Source organism: Schistocerca nitens, chromosome 4, assembly GCF_023898315.1.
Source record: "Schistocerca nitens isolate TAMUIC-IGC-003100 chromosome 4, iqSchNite1.1, whole genome shotgun sequence".
NCBI classification, from domain to species: Eukaryota; Metazoa; Arthropoda; class Insecta; order Orthoptera; family Acrididae; genus Schistocerca; species Schistocerca nitens.
In genome coordinates this window covers 503,313,103-503,332,096 of record NC_064617.1, presented here as the reverse complement: position 1 = coordinate 503,332,096, position 18,994 = coordinate 503,313,103, and the positions used below count along the sequence as shown (strand labels likewise).

The 18,994-nt window shown below is 43.5% G+C and overlaps 1 protein-coding gene across 1 annotated transcript in view; it reads left to right on the top strand.

Annotated features, from left to right (window-relative positions):
* Window positions 1-5,320: 5,320 nt before the first annotated feature.
* LOC126253152 (uncharacterized) overlaps window positions 5,321-18,994 on the top strand; it is a 287,906-nt gene continuing 274,232 nt past the window's right edge. Inside the window, exon 1 of the mRNA XM_049954308.1 lies at window positions 5,321-5,546. Coding sequence (XP_049810265.1) covers window positions 5,391-5,546 — 156 coding nt within the window. The 5' untranslated portion in view covers window positions 5,321-5,390. The remainder of the gene's footprint in view (window positions 5,547-18,994) is intronic.

Here is an 18,994-nt window from a genome sequence, read left to right as displayed (position 1 = left end):
TGTGTGCTACAAACAATCTTCAGGAAATGGTTAAGGTATCTCTTCAGCATCAATATGTGGGCAGGGATTCTTGGCAACCACATACTTGGGCTGGTTGTTATTCCACAATGCCTTGATGGAGGAATGAATGTACTTGCACTTCTTGCAGCATACTCTGCCTGGGCTGCTTGAGAATGTGTCTTTGGCAATATGACAAGTTATGTGATTTCTGCATGACGGAACATCACCCCACTTCTGCATTATAGTTTGCCACACCTTTAGGATGTAAAGGCCCTATGGCAAGACCTGCTAGAACATCAGACTTAACCTCCTGGATTTTTCCCTGGGAGGGCATGAGAAAAGCATTGTGTATGCTGAACCAGATCCTGATATGCAGACCCTTCAACAGTGTGTCCATGACGTCTGTGACACTATTTGGAGAGAGGCCAGAACATGCGAAAGAGTGGGGCAATCCAGGATACGATGTGTGAACACGTGCATTGTTTTCTATGGAGGCTGCTATGAACATTGTTGTCATGTGGATATGTGATGAGTCTCTGTATTGTGGTCCAGGATGATTTGTTGTTGCATATATGCCATCCACATCTGGACACATGTTCATAGGACCTTTTTTCCTCCATTTCCCGTCAGGAATCCATCCCTGCAGTTTGTCGGTTTTGTTAATGATCATCCTGTGTATACAGACTGGATCACAACAGCAAAAACTGATGTGTGAAAGTATACAATAACTGATGTGAAAACATTCCAATAAACATGGATCAATGGGCTGTGCACGAGATAATTACGAATATGTGGTGACGAGTTGGCACTGACTTCAGTTAAGATATTGGCTTAATCCTAACGTACTTCAGATATAATCTTTTCGATTAAGTCTCCATCCAGTTTGGCTCAAATTTCACCCATGGCATGCCTTACCTTGCGTAATGTCAGAGAATGTGGACGCACATGCAGGACAGTGAATTTTTTGCTGCTGAAGACATCTGACATTCCTGTATGATACAAGATGGATAGCTCGGGCAGGACCTGTACCTTGGCTTCCAAGGCCATCTGACCTCAATTCTCCAGAATTTTTTTCCTCTTGAATTATCTCAAATGCCAAGTATTAATATTACTGAAGGAATGGAGTGAAATGAACTCTCGTCTCAAGCTGTATGAGCAGATCCTAGATGTTTAAAAGAATTTGTAATTCGCAGCAGAGAGAAATGCAGTATTGTCTCCAGATGTGAGGAAGACACAGAGAGCATTTCCTTTAAAAGGTACTAGTATACCGTAAATGTTAGCATGTAACATACTGAAAGAAATTTAGATTTATTTATTACACTTTTTTTTAGCAATAAATATATAATCAATGTTGTCTTTTGTATACATACTCATTTTCATACGCAATTACATAAATAGCATGCGTGGTGTAAAAGATATTTTAGATCATTATTATCTAGCAAGGTATAAAATTGTGCATCTTACTGCACATGATATATTCACATATATAAGTTTAATCTAATTGAAGCTGTATTAGCACTTAAGATCATCTTTATGACACATTTTGATCACTTATATTGTATAAAATAATTTTTTCTGATGTATTTCAATATGGAGCTTTTAAACATACTCCGCGATCCATAGTGTACCTGTACTGGCAACATGTTAAATAGTTTTATGCCCCATGTACCTGTAACTGAGCTTTCTTAAGTATAACAACTGATACATCACTCTGTTGTTTTAGATGTCTGTTATGTTGATTAAGAGATTGTTGCACTTCCTGACTGTATTGGTTTTCTTTTGACAATTAGATATAAAAAGGGATGTAGCCGTTGGTATTTGTATTATTTTATTAAAATACAAGACTCTGTAGATGCATCTGTCTTCTTTTGCCAAGTCAGAACTCCACGGGAATTCTCCATGACAAGTGGATGTGGAAAAGGGCAAAGTATGCACTAACAATAACTTATCACTAACATGAGATCTTAGTTTACTTTTAAAAAAAGTCACACATGCTAACTTAGTACTTATATGATCAGCATGACTCTTCGATGATTTTGAGGCAATTGGATGCCAAGTAATTTAGCTGCAGCACAGCCGTTGCTATCATCTTTAATACATAAGCTGAAGAGGATATTTACAGATTTTCATGATTAATATGCAACAATACAATGATTTGTAACCACTTACTGGCTGCTCTGTGATGACCCGTACTTTTCTGCTTTAACGTTCCTAAGACTTTGCCAGCTGTAAGAATAGTGGTATCATCTCCAAAGAGTGTGGATTTACTCAATATGGTGCTGAGCAAATCATTTACATGTACACTCCTGGAAATGGAAAAAAGAACACATTGACACCGGTGTGTCAGACCCACCATACTTGCTCCGGACACTGCGAGAGGGCTGTACAAGCAATGATCACACGCACGGCACAGCGGACACACCAGGAACCGCAGTGTTGGCCGTCGAATGGCGCTAGCTGCGCAGCATTTGTGCACCGCCGCCGTCAGTGTCAGCCAGTTTGCCATGGCATACGGAGCTCCATCGCAGTCTTTAACACTGGTAGCATGCCGCGACAGCGTGGACGTGAACCGTATGTGCAGTTGACGGACTTTGAGCGAGGGCGTATAGTGGGCATGCGGGAGGCCGGGTGGACGTACCGCCGAATTGCTCAACACGTGGGGCGTGAGGTCTCCACAGTACATCGATGTTGTCGCCAGTGGTCGGCGGAAGGTGCACGTGCCCGTCGACCTGGGACCGGACCGCAGCGACGCACGGATGCACGCCAAGACCGTAGGATCCTACGCAGTGCTGTAGGGGACCGCACCGCCACTTCCCAGCAAATTAGGGACACTGTTGCTCCTGGGGTATCGGCGAGGACCATTCGCAACCGTCTCCATGAAGCTGGGCTACAGTCCCGCACACCGTTAGGCCGTCTTCCGCTCACGCCCCAACATCGTGCAGCCCGCCTCCAGTGGTGTCGCGACAGGCGTGAATGGAGGGACGAATGGAGACGTATCGTCTTCAGCGATGAGAGTCCCTTCTGCCTTGGTGCCAATGATGGTCGTATGCGTGTTTGGCGCCGTACAGGTGAGCGCCACAATCAGGACTGCATACGACCGAGGCACACAGGGCCAACACCCGGCATCATGGTGTGGGGAGCGATCTCCTACACTGGGCGTACACCACTGGTGATTGTCGAGGGGACACTGAATAGTACACGGTACATCCAAACCCTCATCGAACCCATCGTTCTACCATTCCTAGACCGGCAAGGGAACTTGCTGTTCCAACAGGACAATGCACGTCTGCATGTATCCCGTGCCACCCAACGTGCTCTAGATGGTGTAAGTCAACTACCCTGGCCAGCAAGATCTCCGGATCTGTCCCCCATTGAGCATGTTTGGGACTGGATGAAGCGTCGTCTCACGCGGTCTGCACGTCCAGCACGAACGCTGGTCCAACTGAGGCGCCAGGTGGAAATGGCATGGCAAGCCGTTCCACAGGACTACATCCAGCATCTCTACGATCGTCTCCATGGGAGAATAGCAGCCTGCATTGCTGCGAAAGGTGGATATACACTGTACTAGTGCCGACATTGTGCATGCTCTGTTGCCTGTGTCTATGTGCCTGTGGTTCTGTCAGTGTGAGCATGTGATGTATCTGACCCCAGGAATGTGTCAATAAAGTTTCCCCTTCCTGGGACAATGAATTCACGGTGTTCTTATTTCAATTTCCAGGAGTGTATTATCAAGAGTAGAGGTCCAAACACAGAACCTTGTGGCACACCCTTCTAAGACATTTGATGTCACATTGTTGATCTGCACAATGTGGGTTCTGTCACTCGTGTAGTATCTGATCAGAGATAGCTCTGCGTCTCTAAAACCATAGCAGTAGAGTTTTTCTAGCAGTATTCAGTGGCTGACAGAGTTAAATGCATTGCTGTATTTTATTTCTTATTGAGGTAAGCACTGGGTGAACTTTGAGTCCAGTTAGTTGGGGACCTTATCTTTACAGTCCAAATAAATGTAGACTAACTAGCACAATATTTCATACTGAAGTGAGTGGCGGTTCCTTAAAACAGTTTGCAATTATGTCGAATACGAACCTGGTCCCATGTTTTCTGAAACGCTTTTGTTTCTGTTATTATCGTATACTTTCACATGTGTCAGTTTTCGCTACTTTTGTGATTACATAGAGTACAGATTTTGCACCTAGTTGACTCTGGCGCTCCAATCAGACGCTTGTGTCGCTTGGGCCTTAAACCGTCCATAAATCTACCAGAAATCAAGAAATATGCACATTACGGGTGACGAGAGATAAAACTCAAGTGTACCTCTGGGTCTCTATACGCCTGTATGGAATTGTTTTGTTGATTGGCGACTCCATAGTGTCCTGTGCACTACGACCAGATAATGGGTATACTTGAAAAGAGAGACAGCATTGGTCGTATATTTTTATTATCGCAAAATCGATTTTCTGTCACTGAGTGACCATCTTCAGTGCTGTATTATATAATTTAAATTAGTAAGCACTGGTGTCAATAAGCTTACGGCAATCACATAGACTCTATGTGATTGCCGTAAGCTTATTGACACCAGTGCTTACTAATTTAAATTATATAATACAGCACTGAAGATGGGCACTCAGTGACAGAAAATCGATTTTGCGATAATAAAAATATACGACCAATGCTGTCTCTCTTTTCAAATTGTTTTGTGTTACGGATATCAGTGAATTACTGTACGGAAACCTGAAACCGTTATTATGACATTCCAGTCAATAATGGAGTACTAACCATCCAAACGGCGCTCAAGCATGCCATAACTCGTCTTCGGAACGTACGCTTTAAAGATCTCTAGTCAATAATTAAAATACTCGTTTGAAATACTCCGAAATAGACCGACTAACAGCACTACAAATAACTGGACGATACATATGCGTGAATTAATTAAACAAGAAACTACAGATTGTTATATTCACTGAAACGTTTGTACTTTTGGTCACAATCGAATGATTTTTTTCCTGAGTAAGTGACATATATGAAATGTTTAGTACACTCGAGTAATAGAGTGTACAACTCCAAACATACTAGTGTGAAAAGCTTAGCTTAAGAAAAATATATAGAACACGATTAAATGTGACGATTATATCAATAGTTTTCCAGTAGATGCACGAAAAATGTAAGTAAAATGTCAAAGATTGACACCTGGTCGTGGAACTCTGTTAATTATTGCTCGTCATGTTAGGCTGCAATTATTGTACCAGGTGTTCTTGGACTGATAAACAGGTGGTCCCTTTTAGCTGATACGACAGTATTATCTTATCTGGCGGAAGAACATAGTTTTCGGCTACAGAACTGCTGTCAGACCGACACCAAACGCTCAAGATAGGGCCAGTTTTCTCGTTAGAATGATTCTTCTCATCAGTTTGTCGATATTTATTATTTTTGTTGTACTTTACTGCCTGAAAGAAGATCCGAAACCAATATTTGGAGTTTATCAACAGAAAGGGAAATGGTACCCCATCAAGTTTGCAATTTTTTACATCATTTATCAGCTACGCAAGGTAAGCAAAAATAACTCAAATTAATGGCAATTTCTAAATATTCCGAGAACTTACGTTTCAAACAGTTCTATAACCAGATATTTTTATACGAAATTTTAATTTTTTTTTTTGTGACAAATGTCCCTAAATTCTGGAGTCTGTCGGCAGCATACATATCCTCTGGATATGGACTGGATAAAAAGTAGTGGCAACTCAGCCGTAACATGAAGGATGTGCGTCAAATGGTATGCGCACTGAATGCAGATCAGTTGAAGTAGTGCAGTGATGGGTGACGGCTGTGTTTGAGTCAGCTGCAGTGTGCAGTGTCTGAAAGTGTAGGGGGCCACTCCAGCCTTTTACTGCAATTTCTTGCGTCATCACCTTTGTCCTGCACTGAAAAGAAAGCGACGCACCTTCTGGCATTGCATCCCATCATCCTTCATGTCAATGCACGATGCCACAGCCGGCCGTTTTGGCCGAGCGGTTCTAGGCGCTTTAGTCTGGAAACACGAGACCGCTACGGTCGCAGGTTCGAATCCTGCCTCGGGCATGGATGTGTGTGATGCCCTTAGTTAGGTTTAAGTAGTTCTAAGTTCTAGGGGACTGATGACCTCAGATGTTGAGTCCCATAGTGCTCAGAGCCATTTGAACGATGCCGCACGGCGAATCCCGTGCAGTGGGGGTGGGGGATATTGGCACGTACACCGTATTCACCCGATATGAGTTCGTGCGATTACGACCTTTTCGCCAAAATGAAGGAACCTCTTCCTGCCACGCGCTACAGCGCAAGAGAAGACACCATCCATGCCATAGGACGGTCCTTGAGAGACATCGATAAAGATGGACGAGCTGACGGCGTACGACGCCTTGCATTTGTATGGGGAAAGGGAGATGGGAGATGCGGGGCGATTATATTTAGGGCATGTAACATGGTGAACGCCTCTCAGTAACGTCCGGTATGATTTAGTACAGCGTTGCCACTACTTTTTATCCAACCCTTGTGTCAACAATAATAATTTTTAAGTAATAAAGTCTTACAATACTTTCAAAAACAAAGATTTGTAGTTACTGTCTTTCAACTGCCAATTTTTTTTTCTTCACCATAAATAGCAAACCACTGCGAAGTGCATGCCAGAGAGTACCATAGCACGGTACAATGATACCATATATTAGATTTTATTCTCGTTCCAAACGCTTATGTACAGTGGGTATAATGGCTGCTTCGTTTCCTCTGTATGTACTGTAATTAGTCGAAGCTTGTCTTCACAGTCTCTATTACAGGAGGAATACATAGTGGATGAAGGATATCTCTAGATTCTCCATTTAATACTGGTTCATTTCATTTCATTTTATTATCTTCCTGTAAATCATTACATGATGTAGGAATTGTCACAACAAAGTTATCAAACTAGTACAAGTACTACAGACATAATGATGGAATATCACTATCAAGGCATTTTTAAAAGTACAAATTTAGACATATAAATTAAAATTTTGGACAATAAATTTACACACAATCAAAGCACTCATCTACGTCATAGAAAGTTTTGCTTAAAAGGTAATTTTTAAGCTCAGTCTTAAATTTTACTTCATCTATTATTTCCTTCATGTACACTGGCAGAGCATTGTAAAGTTTTATTCCAAAATAACTTACATGCTTTTGGGTTTGTGTTGTCCTTACCCTTTCTACATAGAAATTCTTACAAGTTCTAGTATTATAATTGTGGCAGTCCTCATTTGTACGTAGATTTTTCATATATGCTCTTGTACACAGAATGCTTTTTAAAATATACAGTGATGGTATTGTGAGTATTTGCAGTTCTTTGAAAAGGGGCCTACAATGAGTTCTTGGAGACTTATGTGTTATGATTCGTATAGCTCTTTTCTGAAGTTGGAAGATATCTGTTAAGCTTGATTTAGTTTTACCCCAGAACACTATGCCGTAAGACACGATGGACTGAAAGTAAGCAAAATACACTAGTCTAGTACAGTCTGTGATGCATACTCTAGATAATATCCTCAATGCAAAACATGCCGATTTGAGCCTGTGGGATAAGTACTTGAGATGGCCTTTCCAGCTTAAGTTTTGATCAATGTGCATGCCCAAAAACTTTGTGGGTTGTACACTCTCTATCTTCTTATCCATTAGTTTTAACTGGAGGTCCATATCTTGAGTTGCTTTGCCATACTGTATATAATTTGTTTTACTTAGATTAAGTGTTAACTCATCAGCATTAAGCCAATGTTGAATATATTTCAGGGCTATATCAGTTGTGGTGGTTAATGATTTTTTATCATCACTTATAATTATGGTAGTGTCATCTGCGAACATTATTTTGGTAGAAATATTAGGTTTTTTATGTCATTTATATAAAGCAAGAATAATAAGGGACCAAGAACACTGCCCTGTGGGACACCTATTTCCAATTTCTTTGCATCTGAGACCCACTTGATTTTCTGATTTTTATGTTCTGCGATGATTTCTACCACCTGAGTTCTATCTTGAAGGTAAGATTCAAACCGCTGCTTCACAACTCCCCTTACACCTATTGCCTCCATCTTGTTTAACAGAATTTTGTGAAACTCTTAAGTAGCCGGTTGTGTACCAGAACATTAATAAATAACAAGGGTCTCAACAGATTCCCTGTCGCACGCCTGAGGTTGCTTCTACTTCAGTCGATAACTTTTTATTCAAGGTATCATGCTGTGCCCTCTCTACCGACAAATTCTCAGTCCAGTCACAAATTTTGTTCGATTTCCCATATAACCATTATTTTGCTAATAATCGTTGGTGCTGGACCGACTCAAAAATGCTTTCCGAAAGTCAAGAAATTCTGCATTCACGTGATTGCTTGATTTATGGCTTTCGGGATGGCATGTGAGGAAAGCGTAAATTGGTTCCCGGCTTCCCGCATGATCGATGTTTTCGGAATCCACGCTGGTTGACTTGGAGGAGGTCATTCTGTTCGAAATACAGCATTTTGTTTGACTTCAAAATATGTTCTAGGATTCTACAATAGATGGGTATAAAATAGAAGGGACGGTAGTTTTGTGGCTCACTTCTGTTACCCTTATTGTCGATTTTCGGTGTGACTTGTACATTTTTACAGTCTACATCTACATAAATTCTGGTTAGCTACAGTTTGATGCATGGCAGACGGTACCACTCACTAATATTCATTTCCTTTTCTGTTCCACTAGCAAATAGAGAAAAGAAAAAACGACTATCTGTATGCTTCCATATGAGCTCTGATTTCTCGTATCTTATCTTTGTCACCTGTTCGCGAAATGTATGTTGGTGGCAGCAGAATATTTTGCAATGAGTTTCAAACACCTGTTCTCTAAAGTTTCTCAATATTGTTTCTTGAAAAGAATGTCATTTTCTCTTCCGGGATTTCCACTTGAATTTCCTATACATCTACGTAACACTTGAATGTTGTTCGAACCTGCTGGTTTGCTTTTGAATTGCTTTGACGTCTTTCTTTAATGCAAGATGGTTGTTGTTGTTGTGGTCTTCAGTCCTGAGACTGGTTTGATGCAGCTCTCCATGCTACTCTATCCTGTGCAAGCTTCTTCATCTCCCAGTACCTACTGCAACCTACATCCTTCTGAATCTGCTTAGTGTATTGATCTCTTGGTCTCCCTCTACGATTTTTACCCTCCACGCTGCCCTCCAATGCTAAATTTGTGATCCCTTGATGCCTCAAAACATGTCCTACCAACCGATCCCTTCTTCTAGTCAAGTTGTGCCACAAACTTCTCTTCTCCCCAATCCTATTCAATACCTCCTCATTAGTTACGTGATCTACCCACCTTATCTTCAGCATTCTTCTGTAGCACCACATTTCGAAAGCTTCTATTCGATTCTTGTCCAAACTGGTTATCGTCCATGTCTCACTTCCATACATGGCTACACTCCATACAAATACTTTCAGAAACGACTTCCTGACACCTAAATCTATACTCGATGTTAACAAATTTCTCTTCTTGAGAAACGCTTTCCTTGCCATTGCCAGTCTACATTTTATATCCTCTCTACTTCGACCATCATCGGTTATTTTACTCCCTAAATAGCAAAACTCCTTTACTACTTTAAGTGTCTCATTTCCTAATCTAATTCCCTCAGCATCACCCGACTTAATTTGACTACATTCCATTATCCTCGTTTTGCTTTTGTTGATGTTCATCTTATATCCTCCTTTCAAGACACTGTCCATTCCGTTCAACTGCTCTTCCAAGTCCTTTGCTGTCTCTGACAGAATTACAATGTCATCGGCGAACCTCAAAGTTTTTACTTCTTCTCCATGAATTTTAATACCTACTCCGAATTTTTCTTTTGTTTCCTTTACTGCTTGCTCAATATACAGATTGAATAACATCGGGGAGAGGCTACAACCCTGTCTCACTCCCTTCCCAACCACTGCTTCCCTTTCATGCCCCTCGACTCTTATAACTGCCATCTGGTTTCTGTACAAATTGTAAATAGCCTTTCGCTCCCTGTATTTTACCCTGCCACCTTCAGAATTTGAAAGAGAGTATTCCAGTCAACATTGTCAAAAGCTTTCTCTAAGTCTACAAATGCTAGAAACGTAGGTTTGCCTTTTCTTAATCTTTCTTCCAAGATAAGTCGTAAGGTCAGTATTGCCTCGCGTGTTCCAACATTTCTACGGAATCCAAACTGATCATCCCCGAGGTCGGCTTCTACCAGTTTTTCCATTCGTCTGTAAAGAATTCGCGTTAGTATTTTGCAGCTGTGACTTATTAAACTGATAGTTCGGTAATTTTCACATCTGTCAACACCTGCTTTCTTTGGGATTGGAATTATTATATTCTTCTTGAAGTCTGAGGGTATTTCGCCTGTCTCATACATCTTGCTCACCAGATGGTAGAGTTTTTTCAGGACTGGCTCTCCCGAGGCCATCAGTAGTTCTAATGGAATGTTGTCTACTCCCGGGGCCTTGTTTCGACTCAGGTCTTTCAGTGCTCTGTCAAACTCTTCACGCAGTATCTTATCTCCCATTTCGTCTTCATCTACATCCTCTTCCATTTCCATAATATTGTCCTCAAGTACATCGCCCTTGTATAAACCCTCTATATACTCCTCCCACCTTTCTGCCTTCCCTTCTTTGCTTAGAACTGGGTTGCCATCTGAGCTCTTGATATTCATACAAGTGGTTCTCTTCTCTCCAAAGGTCTCTTTAATTTTCCTGTAGGCAGTATCTATCTTACCCCTAGTGAGACAAGCCTCTACATCCTTACATTTGTCCTCTAGCCATCCCTGCTTAGCCATTTTGCACTTCCTGTCGATTTCATTTTTGAGACGTTTGTATTCCTTTTTGCCTGCTTCATTTACTGCATTTTTATATTTTCTCCTTTCATCAATTAAATTCAATATTTCTTCTGTTACCCAAGGATTTCTATTAGCCCTCGTCTTTTTACCTACTTGATCGTCTGCTGCCTTCACCACTTCATCCCTCAGAGCTACCCATTCTTCTTCTACTGTATTTCTTTCCCCCATTCCTGTCAATTGTTCCCTTATGCTCTCCCTGAAACTCTCTACAACCTCTGGTTCTTTCAGTTTATCCAGATCCCATCTCCTTAAATTCCCACCTTTTTGCAGTTTCTTCAGTTTCAATCTGCAGTTCATAACCAATAGATTGTGGTCAGAATCCACATCTGCCCCTGGAAATGTCTTACAATTTAAAACCTGGTTCCTGAATCTCTGTCTTACCATTATATAATCTATCTGAAACCTGTCAGTATCTCCAGGCTTCTTCCATGTATACAGCCTCCTTTCATGATTCTTGAACCAAGTGTTAGCTATGATTAAGTTATGCTCTGTGCAAAATTCTACAAGGCGGCTTCCTCTTTCATTCCTTCCCCCCAATCCATATTCACCTACTATGTTTCCTTCTCTCCCTTTTCCTACTGACGAATTCCAGTCACCCATGACTATTAAATTTTCGTCTCCCTTCACTACCTGAATAATTTCTTTTATCTCGTCATACATTTCATCTATTTCTTCATCATCTGCAGAGCTAGTTGGCATATAAACTTGTACTACTGTAGTAGGCATGGGCTTTGTGTCTATCTTGGCCACAATAATGCGTTCACTATGCTGTTTGTAGTAGCTAACCCGCACTCCTATTCTTTTATTCATTATTAAACCTACTCCTGCATTACCCCTATTTGATTTTGTATTTATAACCCTGTAATCACCTGACCAAAAGTCTTGTTCCTCCTGCCACCGAACTTCACTAATTCCCACTATATCTAACTTTAACCTATCCATTTCCCTTTTTAAATTTTCTAACCTACCTGCCCGATTAAGTGATCTGACATTCCACGCTCCGATCCGTAGAACGCCAGTTTTCTTTCTCCTGATAACGACGTCCTCTTGAGTAGTCCCCGCCCGGAGATCCGAATGGGGGACTATTTTACCTCCGGAATATTTTACCCAAGAGGACGCCATCATCATTTAATCATACAGTAGAGCTGCATGTCATCGGGAAAAATTACGGCTGTAGTTTCCCCTTGCTTTCAGCCGTTCGCAGTACCAGCACAGCAAGGCCGTTTTGGTTAATGTTACAAGGCCAGATCAGTCAATCATCCAGACTGTTGCCCCTGCAACTACTGAAAAGGCTGCTGCCCCTCTTCAGGAACCACATGTTTGTCTGGCCTCTCAACAGATACCCCTCAGTTGTGGTTGCACCTACGGTATGGCCATCTGTATCGCTGAGGCACGCAAGCCTCCCCACCAACGGCAAGGTCCATGGTTCATATTGTTTCTTGAAAAGAATGTCATTTTCTCTTCCGGGATTTCCACTTGAATTTCCTATACATCTACGTAACACTTGAATGTTGTTCGAACCTGCTGGTTTGCTTTTGAATTGCTTTGACGTCTTTCTTTAATGCAAGATGGTACCGATGCCAAATACTCAAGCAGTACTCAAGAATAGCTCGCACTAGCGCCCTACATGCTGTCTTCGTCACACATGAGCCACACTTTCCCAAAATTCTCCCAATAAGTCGAAGTCGAGCGTTCTCTTTCCCTACAACAATCCTCAAATGCTCATTCCATTTCATATCGTTTTGGAACCAGATATTTAAATGTGGTGACTGCGTCAAGCAGGAAACTACTAATGCTGTAGCCGAACATTACAGGTTTGTTTTACCTATTCAGTCGCATTAACTTTAGTTTTTCTACATTTATATGTAGCTGCCATTCATCGCACTAACTAGAAATTTTGTCTAAGTCGCATTGTATCCTCCTATTGTCACTCAACGATGACACCTTACCGTACATCACAGCATCATCAGAAAAACACAGAAGGCTGCCCACCCTGTCCGCCAGATGATTTATGTATACAGAAATAAAAGAAGTCTTATCACACTTCCCTGAGGCACTCCTGACGATACCCTTGTCTCCGATGAACACCTGGCGTCGAGGACAACATAGTGGATTCTATTACTAAAGAAGTCTTCGAGCCACTCACATGTCGGGGAATCCAGTCCATATGCTCGAACCTTCGTTAACAGCCTGCAGTGGGGTATCTTGTCAAACGCTTTTCGGAAATCTAGAAATATGGAATCTGCCTGTTGCCCTTCATCCATAGTTCGCAGTGTTCATGTGAGAAAAGGGAAAGGTGAGTTTCACACAAGCAATGCTTTCCGAGACTGTGCTGATACGTGGACATAAGCTATTCAGTCTCTAGCAAATTTATTATATTCGAAATCAGAATATACGCCAGAATTCTGCAGAAAACCGATATTAACGATATTGATCTATGATTTCGCCAATTAGTTCTTTTACCTTTCTTACATACAGGAGCGAACTGTGCATTTTTGCAATTGTGTGGGACGTTGCACTGGACGAGTGATTCGCGATAAAGGCAAGCTAAGTAAAGGACCAGTGCCGTAGAGTACTGTTTGTAAAACCGAACTGGGATTCCATCCGGATCTGGAGATTTTTTTTTCCAACTCTTTCATTTATTTCTCTACACCAGGGATGCTTATTACTATGCTATCCATATGGGATTCCGGGGGATGATCAAGCGACGATATGTTTGCAATATTCTCCTGTGTGAACTATTTCTTAAATGCGGAATTTAAAAATTCGGGTTTCGTTTCACTATCTTCAACTGCCACACCAGACTTGTTGACAAGTGGGTGGATGGAAGCCTTAGCAATTTTACATAGGAGCACAATTTTATCAGGTTCTCGCCCAAATCTATTGTATGCTTCATGCATATATTTCTTGACAGACACACTAATATCTACTAACCTTTGTTTATCATCATGTGCGCACTGTCTTTTGAACCGAGAGTGCAACAGTCATTGCTTCCTCAGAATTTTTGTGAATTTCGTTCCTAAACCACGGTGTGGTTTTTCCATCCTTAATCCACTTACTGTGAAGAAGCTTGTCCAGAGCAAGATTTACGCTTTTTCCATAATTCCTTTATGTTCATAAAATTGGAACTAAATGACTGCAATTCATTGTCTGAGTGACATGCTAAAAGCTACTTACCTGTTCTTTGTAACAGCACCACTTCCTTGGCCTTCCTGAAAGATTTTATAACTTTTGTAGCTACAATCGCTATGATGACATCATGGTCACTAATTGCTATCTCTATATTGACACCATCGATAAAGTCTAGCCTGTTTGTAGCTACACTGAGTGTGGGGTGCTCAAGACGGTTTTCAGAAAACGTGTTCAAAATTGATTCGCAAGACTGTCTGTCTGTACCGGTGCAATGAAACCGTAGACACCCCAGTCTATGCTCGGTAGGATAAAGTCGATGCAGGAACGACGATGTATGGAAGCCTGGATCTGGCCGTGAGTAGTACACGGATAGCCAAAGCTGTTTGGGCGACAGCCACCCAGCTGCCATTGTATGCTGCCTCGTTAGATAGCAAGGGGGTATTTTCCGCGCTGCGTCAAGACGCATCGTGCTGAGATCCCATATCTCACAACCTGTACTCGCACATATAGGAGAGGACATTGTAATTGAAAGGCTCTGCCCGGTATCGGTGGATACATACGGTTTTGTAGTGCCTGTGTTGTTAAAACGAACGCCGTAATTTTCCTTCAGACACGCATGCATGTCCGAAGGAACAGACACTGCGGCGTCTACTGTCGTTATGAAATGCATGAATAGGTTGGTTAGGTTTTTTGCAGATGATGCTGTCGTGTATCGACTACTAAATTCATCAGAAAATCAAAACAAATTGCAGAACAATTTAGAAAAGATATCTCTATGGTGCAAAAATTGGCAATTGACCCTAAATAACGGAAAGTGTGAGGTCATCCACATGAGTGCTAAAAAGAATCCTCTGAACTTCGATTACACGATAAAACAGTCAACTGTAAAGGCCGTAATTTCTACCAAATACCTAGGAATTACAAATACAAAAAACTTAAATTGGAAGGAACAGGCGCTCAGTCAGGAACCGCGCGACTGCTACGGTCGCAGGTTCGAATCCTGCCTCGGGCATGGATGTGTGTGATGTCCTTAGGTTGGTTAGGTTTAAGTAGTTCTAAGTTCTAGGGGACTTATGACCACAGATGTTGAGTCCCATAGTGCTCAGAGCCATTTGAACCATTTTTTTGGAAGGAACACACAGAAAATGTTGGGGGGAAGGCTAATCAAAGACAGCGTTTTATTGATAGTACACTGAGAAAGTGTAAACAGATGTACTAAACAGACTGCCTACACTACGCTTGTCCGTCCTCTTTTAGAGTACTGCTGCGCGGTGTGGGCTCAATACCAGACAAGATTGACGGTGTACATCAAATGGTTCAAATGGCTCTGAGCACTATGTGACTTAACATCTGAGGTCAGTCCCCTAGAACTTAGAACTACTTAAACCTAACTAACCTAAGGACATCACACACATCCATGCCCGAGACAGGATTCGAACCTGCGACCGTAGCGGTCGCGCGGTTCCAGACTGAAGCGCCTAGAACCGCTCGGTCACAACGGCCGGCCCGGAGTACATCGAGGAAGCTCAAAGAAGGGTGGCACGTTTTATACTATCGCGAAATAGTGGAAAGAGTGTCACTGAAAAGATACAGGATTTGGGCTGGACATCATTAAAACAAAGGCGTTTTTCGTTGCGGTGGGATCTTCTCACGAAACTTCAATCACCAACTTTCTCCTCCGAATGTGAAAATATTTTGTTGACGCCGACCTACAAAGGGAGAAACGATCATCATAATAAAATAAGGGAAATCAGAGCTCGCACGGAAAGATATAGGTGTTCATTTTTTCCACTGTACGAGATTGTAGTAATAAAGAATATTGTGAAGCTGGTTCGATGAACCCTCTGCCAGGCTCTTAAATGTGGATCTGCGGATTACCCACCTAGATGTAGAATTACACTCCTGGAAATGGAAAAAAGAACACATTGACACCGGTGTGTCAGACCCACCATACTTGCTCCGGACACTGCGAGAGGGCTGTACAAGCAATGATCACACGCACGGCACAGCGGACACACCAGGAACCGCGGTGTTGGCCGTCGAATGGCGCTAGCTGCGCAGCATTTGTGCACCGCCGCCGTCAGTGTCAGCCAGTTTGCCGTGGCATACGGAGCTCCATCGCAGTCTTTAACACTGGTAGCATGCCGCGACAGCGCGGACGTGAACCGTATGTGCAGTTGACGGACTTTGAGCGAGGGCGTATAGTGGGCATGCGGGAGGCCGGGTGGACGTACCGCCGAATTGCTCAACACGTGGGGCGTGAGGTCTCCACAGTACATCGATGTTGTCGCCAGTGGTCGGCGGAAGGTGCACGTGCCCGTCGACCTGGGACCGGATCGCAGCGACGCACGGATGCACGCCAAGACCGTAGGATCCTACGCAGTGCCGTAGGGGACCGCACCGCCACTTCCCAGCAAATTAGGGACACTGTTGCTCCTGGGGTATCGGCGAGGACCATTCGCAACCGTCTCCATGAAGCTGGGCTACGGTCCCGCACACCGTTAGGCCGTCTTCCGCTCACGCCCCAACATCGTGCAGCCCGCCTCCAGTGGTGTCGCGACAGGCGTGAATGGAGGGACGAATGGAGACGTGTCGTCTTCAGCGATGAGAGTCGCTTCTGCCTTGGTGCCAATGATGGTCGTATGCGTGTTTGGCGCCGTGCAGGTGAGCGCCACAATCAGGACTGCATACGACCGAGGCACACAGGGCCAACATCCGGCATCATGGTGTGGGGAGCGATCTCCTACACTGGCCGTACACCACTGGTGATCGTTGAGGGGACACTGAATAGTGCACGGTACATCCAAACCCTCATCGAACCCATCGTTCTACCATTCCTAGACCGGCAAGGGAACTTGCTGTTCCAACAGGACAATGCACGTCCGCATGTATCCCGTGCCACCCAACGTGCTCTAGAAGGTGTAAGTCAACTACCCTGGCCAGCAAGATCTCCGGATCTGTCCCCCATTGAGCATGTTTGGGACTGGATGAAGCGTCGTCTCACGCGGTCTGCACGTCCAGCACGAACGCTGGTCCAACTGAGGCGCCAGGTGGAAATGGCATGGCAAGCCGTTCCACAGGACTACATCCAGCATCTCTACGATCGTCTCCATGGGAGAATAGCAGCCTGCATTGCTGCGAAAGGTGGATATACACTGTACTAGTGCCGACATTGTGCATGCTCTGTTGCCTGTGTCTATGTGCCTGTGGTTCTGTCAGTGTGAGCATGTGATGTATCTGACCCCAGGAATGTGTCAATAAAGTTTCCCCTTCCTGGGACAATGAATTCACGGTGTTCTTATTTCAATTTCCAGGAGTGTATATTCACAGTTGCAAATACGAACAATCATCAGCTGTGTAAGGGAAAGACGACAATGAAAATTTGTGCCGGACAGGGACTCGAACCCGGATTTCCTGTTGTAAGGTGCACACAGGAAGAAAGCGGGCTACGTGCGCAGGGTCTCCCAGCGCGAGGCGGCTTGATCCAGCGCGGTAAATATCCCCTTGTCATGAGGCAGCACACAATGGCAGCGGGTGGCAGCGCCGACCGGCGCGGCACCGTGGTTGTCGGTGAACCGGAGAGAACGAGACATCCTTTGCCCGCTTTCGGCGCGCCGGTTGGCGATGTGTTACGCTGACAAAGAGTCGAAGCGCACGCTCTGCGACCTTTCTCAAACAATTTTACAGAACTGATCGGTAAAAAAAAATGGTTTTCATGTTACTTGGTTTTGTTACCTGCTTTGCCTAGCATTACAATTTGTCTAATAGAGGAACTGATGTCGTTTGGCCACCCTAATTGTCTTATTAATGGGTTGTCAGATCTTCAGACATTCCTATAAAGGCCATCTATTTGTTTCTTGGACCTTTCCAAGATTGGTTATTATCCGTTCGTCGTGTAGCTATTGTGATGAGATTTCGCAGGCATGTGGTACATCCTACGGAGTTTGTAACTCGTTCAGATATGCCACATCCACTTTTCCCATATTGTATTGCATTGAACTGAAGACCTAGAAACGATAGAGAGGCTTCGTCCCCGCTGTAGCCCTCAGTGGTTCACAACCCAACAACAGGCTACGACAGTCCACTCACCCCACCGCCGCCCCACACGAACCCAGGGTTATTTTGCGGTTCGGTTCCCTGTGAAACCCCCTGGGAACTTCTCACACCAGTTGAGTGTAACCCCAGTTTGCCTGGTAGAGTAATTATGGTTGATGCGCACGTGGAGATAGTGTTTGCGCAACAATCGCCGACAGAGTGTAACTGAGGCCGAAAAAGGGGAACCAGCCCGAATTCGCCGAGGTAGATGGAAAACCGCCTTAAAAATCATACACAGACTGGTCGGCACACCGGACATCGACGCTGATCCGCCGGGCGGATCCGTGCCAGGGACCGGCACGTCTTCCCGCTCGGGAAGCAGCGCGTTAGACCGCACGGCTAGCCGGGCGGGTTTTCCCCATATTACTTTCTATGTATATATTGTGTCTGTTATTTTGGACATGTCCAAAAGAACGGACAACACACATATATAAAATATGCACAGCTTCATGGCCATTAAGATCATTTCATTGCGGATGCACTCTCTCTCCTGAACTCCTATGGGAATCCAGCCTGATGCAGCGAGCAATGAGTATGGTCGACAGGTGAATCTACGTAAGTAGTGTACGACAAGTGGGACTTGGGTCAGACGGAATGAGTGCTCAGTTAATCGAAGAGTTAAGTCGACCGCACATATAAAGCGGGGAGCTCGGATTCGAGTGCTGGTCGAGCACAAATTTTCACTTCTCGTCAATGAATTTATTTCAGTGCCCAACCGCAGCTTGTGTCAGAACTACTATTTCATATTACATTGGTGTAGTCCATTACCGGTCGTATAAACATTGTATAAATATGGTATCTCAGCTTTCTCGATGTGATTGAGTTTTGCTGTCTCGACTCCATAAAACAACTGGGCAGAACATCCACATGCAAACCATTAATTCTATGAATA